At 37.2% G+C, this 4701-nt stretch overlaps 1 protein-coding gene across 7 annotated transcripts in view; it reads left to right on the top strand.

Annotated features, from left to right (window-relative positions):
• The window catches only part of SLC25A21 (solute carrier family 25 member 21), a 265831-nt gene extending 263422 nt beyond the window's left edge, over positions 1–2409 (top strand). For all 7 annotated transcript variants that reach the window (XM_075103436.1, XM_075103434.1, XM_075103432.1 and 4 more), the window contains 2 exons: positions 1–7; positions 2258–2409. The exon at positions 1–7 is cut by the window's left edge and continues 46 nt beyond it. In XM_075103436.1, the coding sequence (XP_074959537.1) occupies positions 1–7; positions 2258–2337 (87 nt within the window). In that variant the 3' untranslated portion in view covers positions 2338–2409. The remainder of the gene's footprint in view (positions 8–2257) is intronic.
• Positions 2410–4701: the final 2292 nt, after the last annotated feature.

Raw genomic sequence — 4701 nt, 5'->3', positions numbered from 1 at the left:
GGTCCAGGTAATTTTCCCTCTGTCATTTCTATATTGCTTTTGTTGTTGCTTTCTCTTCAGTTTCTTGAAAAAATGTAGTAAGCATCAGTCAAATAAATGAAACAGTGTACCAGAAATCATCAACCTCTCTTTCATCTTTGAATGATTTCTTTTGATATTAGCATCATCAAATAGTATCATAGACGGACTTGGCTAAATATGTCTAAAAAAATAATTTACACGTACACAAAAGATGATTGCAGATCCAAGTAACTGCTGGTTTGTGCAATTACTTTATTTGTGAACAAGTGAGATGCATCCATGCAAACGCCAGAACTGTAATACCTTTGGAAGTGTTTCTTAAAGCTTGTCCCATTCCTTCTGATGTGATTTTTTGGTTTCACTAGGACTATTCTGTACCCATATAAAGTCATTTTAAAACGCTGGTTAGAGTCTCTCCGGTATAAATGCTCTCAAATAGTCGAAGCATAGCCCAAGCGTATCGAATTCCACTTTCTTCTTCCTGTGCTCTGTAGGGGCTGTAAAGAACAGACGCTAAAATACTGATAACATGAGCTGGGAAGAGACTTGCATGGCCCTAGAAGGCTAAGAGGACACGCATAGCTTAAAACTGGGTTTGTTGATTGATCCCTTCTCACTAGTTGTTACTCCAAATGCGGGAGCACAGCGGTTGAGAGCGAGATCTTCTTTGACTTTTAGACTATTTTTCTCTGACTGGTTTTGATTAATCATGAAAGCAAAGCACACAGCTCTTAGACTTTGCCAGCCCACAGAGGCAGTCTGAGTCAAAAAGAGCAGAAGCCCCAGTTTGAACAGTATCCCATTCCTGTGAAATCGTATTTCCAATTGCGCAAGGTGGTTTAATAGGCAAGAACACACATGGTTAAAAGCAAGTAGGTACAGAGTCTGTTCTGCAGTACAAAGGAGGCATTAGGTTTGTCTGTAAATGTTTGCATATCCAATCCGTCTGGCTAAGTGCTAGACCATGCCTGGTTCTTGTGCAGGGTAAAGGAAGAAGGTGGGGAGGGGAAACAAGGCAGCTAGGCATAACTGTGGAGCTAAAAGCCTTTTCCCTCAGAGATACTAGATTACATACAGGACAAATTGAAGGCAGGGTTTCACATCCCCAGTACCCGTTAGCACAGCAGATTTTGGAATAAAATTTACCATCTTACAAATGACTACACATGTTCTGGCCCAGATCCAGCAAGTCAGTTGAGTGGGCACTTCATTTTAAACACTTCTGTAGTCCCATTGACTAATATATAGATTTGGCTTTCTGATGAAACAATAATACAATCTTCATTGTGACTGGAAAGGTAATTCCTTCTTCCAACACATGAATGCTTTCATGAAAAGAGATACACAAACAGATCACACAGCATGAGAATTGGAATCAGCCTTGATTTGAGTTCAGATCACATCTTAGACATTGTGTCTATGATTTGTTTGTTGGTCAAAGCCTTTTGTAAACTTTTGCTCTGTCTAGCTCTCTGTGAGTTGCTGTTCATAGAGGATTTCAAGCCTGATGGTGGTTCATTAGGATAAATAGCATGGGAAAACTCATGTGGTAGTTCTGTGTGCCTAATTGTCTGAGCCTATCCCATCTATCTAGAAAGGTCAGCCCAGTTCAGCAGAAGACTTAGAGGTGCCACTCTAACCCGCTGAGCCAACCGGCAAAGGTAAAGGCAAGAAAATATTTGTCCCCAGTGCTGGCACGGTGCTTGCCTGTGGATTCATAGCCAGGTACAGGCACAGGAAGATTATGCTCATTTCAATACTATGATCTTCGCCTCTAGACATGGTAAACAAACAGCTGAAAACCTTTCTTGAATCTTACCTGGAAGCATTTTCATCACCCCGGTGATGAATTTTTGTCATTCCACCACTCATGTTGCTCTTTCATGGCCAAATCTAACTGTAAACAAACACAAATATACACACTCAGATTAAAAGCTTCACTTGTAAAAGAACAAAGAAAAATATTAATCTTGAAAAATGTTAGGAAAAATCACATTTTGGGGTGATTTTGGTTTAATATACAAGCTTTTCACATCAACTTTATGGTCTAATATTAAGTAAAATTGGTACGGTTGAAGAATTGGTGAATTTGTAATGAATCAGGGAATTGGTAGAACCATCCATTTTGCAAATAAGGCTTTGCCATATCCTGGTTTAGATTACACACTACAAATGCGCTACAAAATCTTGAAAATACTGAATTTTGTATGTAGTAAAATAGTATCTTTTCTTCCAGGTGGTGCAGTGATGCTTTTGGTTTACGAATACGTTTATGCATGGCTTCAGAACACAGTTGATCACAAGCAGCGCTTCTGAAAAATGTACTTTTTAAAATTATATGCATTCTAAAATACACTTTAATAAAGTAAAAGTGATTCTCATCCTTTATGATGTTGAATGCCCTCGGATTACACTGATGTTAATACAGTTCAAAACAGATTTGGCCTTCAGGTCCTGATCCAAGAAAACATTTAACACGTTTTTCTGTAAGTGCATACGTAAATAGCACGGTTGATATTTGTAATTGTTTTACTGGATCAAGAGAAAATATAAAGGAGACATAGGAACAAGTTAGTTTTTCAAGGACAAACTGAAAATTCTGGACACTAAATTATGCTATGTAGTCAATTCACTTCTTAAAAATTTTCAACTGAAATGGCAAGATAATAACTTTCAGGGGATTTTGAATTAAAAAATTGAATAATCATGTAGGGCCAGATACTACGTGAGTGTAAACTGCCAGCTTCATCGACTCCAGGTTAAGAACATGACCCATACTCTGCAAACTCTTGCATCAGTCTTGGGTTCGGTTGCAGTTCAGTCCAGTACGATTTCAACACTGACAGAAGAGCTTCTTAAGTTGTTGAGAGTTAGGATAGAGAAAGGACAGCACAACTAGTTGCAACCTGAAAAACACACATACTGTTAAATGTCCTACTTGTTCTTAGCCGAATATGTCGTATAAATCTCACTCAGGTCACAGAAGATCCTGAAAATAATTAGTCTGAATCAAACTACAAGAAAGTGCAAAACAACTGTGGGACTCATAGAAGAAATAAGTAAATACATGAACAGAAAGAAATACTTTTAGGCATATGAGCTTTTACTGTGAATTTTTTATCCACCTTCATATACTCTTGCTTAGAGAGCTGTCCTGTAATAAAAATGTTCAATGCACCTCGACTGCCCCTTTAGCCTTCATTACCACTGTGGGATGGAGAAAGAATGTTCTAGACTGATCGCACATATGCAGTCATAATTAGCTAGCCATACACCTTGAAGAAATGCACCTTTCTATAGATAAATGTTGCTCTGAAGCTAAAGTTGTTGCTTTTCCATTTCTGTAAATACAAATAATATTTCAGTGATGTACTCCTGTCTTTACTAGCCATTCTAACTACCTCTGTGAACGATGATAATTTCTGCTGTGCGCATTGAAGACATAGTTTCAGTTCACGCAGTTGTGCCACTCTACAGTTTCTTTTCAACGACTCTTTAAATAACTTAAAAATATGTATTAGTCTGTTACAAAAATGGTCCCATTATCTAAATCTGGTTTGTCGAATGAATGCATACCTTGCATTTGCTGAAGGTTTCTGTATCACCTCATACTACATTCACACTGTTAACTTTAAAATGTTCTTCCTCTTAAGGACGTACAGACCTTTTTCCCAGCAATCCTAAAGAAATATCTTTCCAGACTGTTACTTGAAAATGACAGTTCACATGTGAAGTCTCGTCTCATGAGTGTTTTTAATGCATTAGAAAAGCAACAAAAAGCTAAAAATATAAATGCATTCTCAGCGCTTTCAAGGATGCTTGTACTGACATGCTCAATAAACCCCTCTTTTGTCTAAATTTGACAACAGTGACTTCTCATACCTGTGCTACTTCATGGCTAAAATAGATAAATTAGCTCTGTTACAGTTTATAATTTTAAGGCAAATGTTCCTCATTGTTCCATTTCATTATCAGTACTTAGCCAAAGAGAAAACACTACTAAGGTAATTTTGAAAATTAAAAGCAAAATGCTTTATAATTAGTCTTTTATTAATTTAGAGCATTCAAAATATAAAAATAAAAGGCTTTAAACATACTATATATACATATATAGCCTTCAGTTTTACATCCTTTCCAACATTATTTTTTTTCAGTTAATAGCTCAGCCTGATCTTTGATGAAAAGAGAACCATTAGAAAGCAGAAAACGAACCCATGAACGTGCCAGCCCAATCCCCCATTACTCCTGGCGTAATATGGGGCCTGATTCAGCTTTACACTGGAAGTCTTCTGTACCAGGACCATGCAAACACAGTGGAGCTGTCATAGAAGGGAGTGTTAGGCTTCATGGATTTCTTTGAAAACATTTGACACTCTGCGAATAAAGTGTAGGCTTTTCAGATTAAAAACTTAAATTCTGCACTCATGTACACTGCATATTTCCCAAATTAATCCATTCACCTCAGTGGGTTCACTCCAGATTTATAACCCTGTACATGACAGCAGAAGTTGACCCTTGTTTATTATTAAAAAAAAAAAAATCCCTTTGTCTCGCTTGTTTATTGCAAAGTAGCTTAAAGTTGTGTGGCTAATAAGCTAGCATGTTGTGGTTTTCAGTTTACCCATGAGTATAAGCAGGAAAAAAATTCCTTGCGCAAAAGCATATTTAACATTGTAGGTT

The sequence above is a fragment of the Phalacrocorax aristotelis genome, chromosome 9 (assembly GCF_949628215.1).
Source record: "Phalacrocorax aristotelis chromosome 9, bGulAri2.1, whole genome shotgun sequence".
Classification (NCBI taxonomy): domain Eukaryota; kingdom Metazoa; phylum Chordata; class Aves; order Suliformes; family Phalacrocoracidae; genus Phalacrocorax; species Phalacrocorax aristotelis.
Note: the sequence above shows the minus strand (reverse complement) of the source record. Positions and strands in the feature narration are given on the sequence as shown.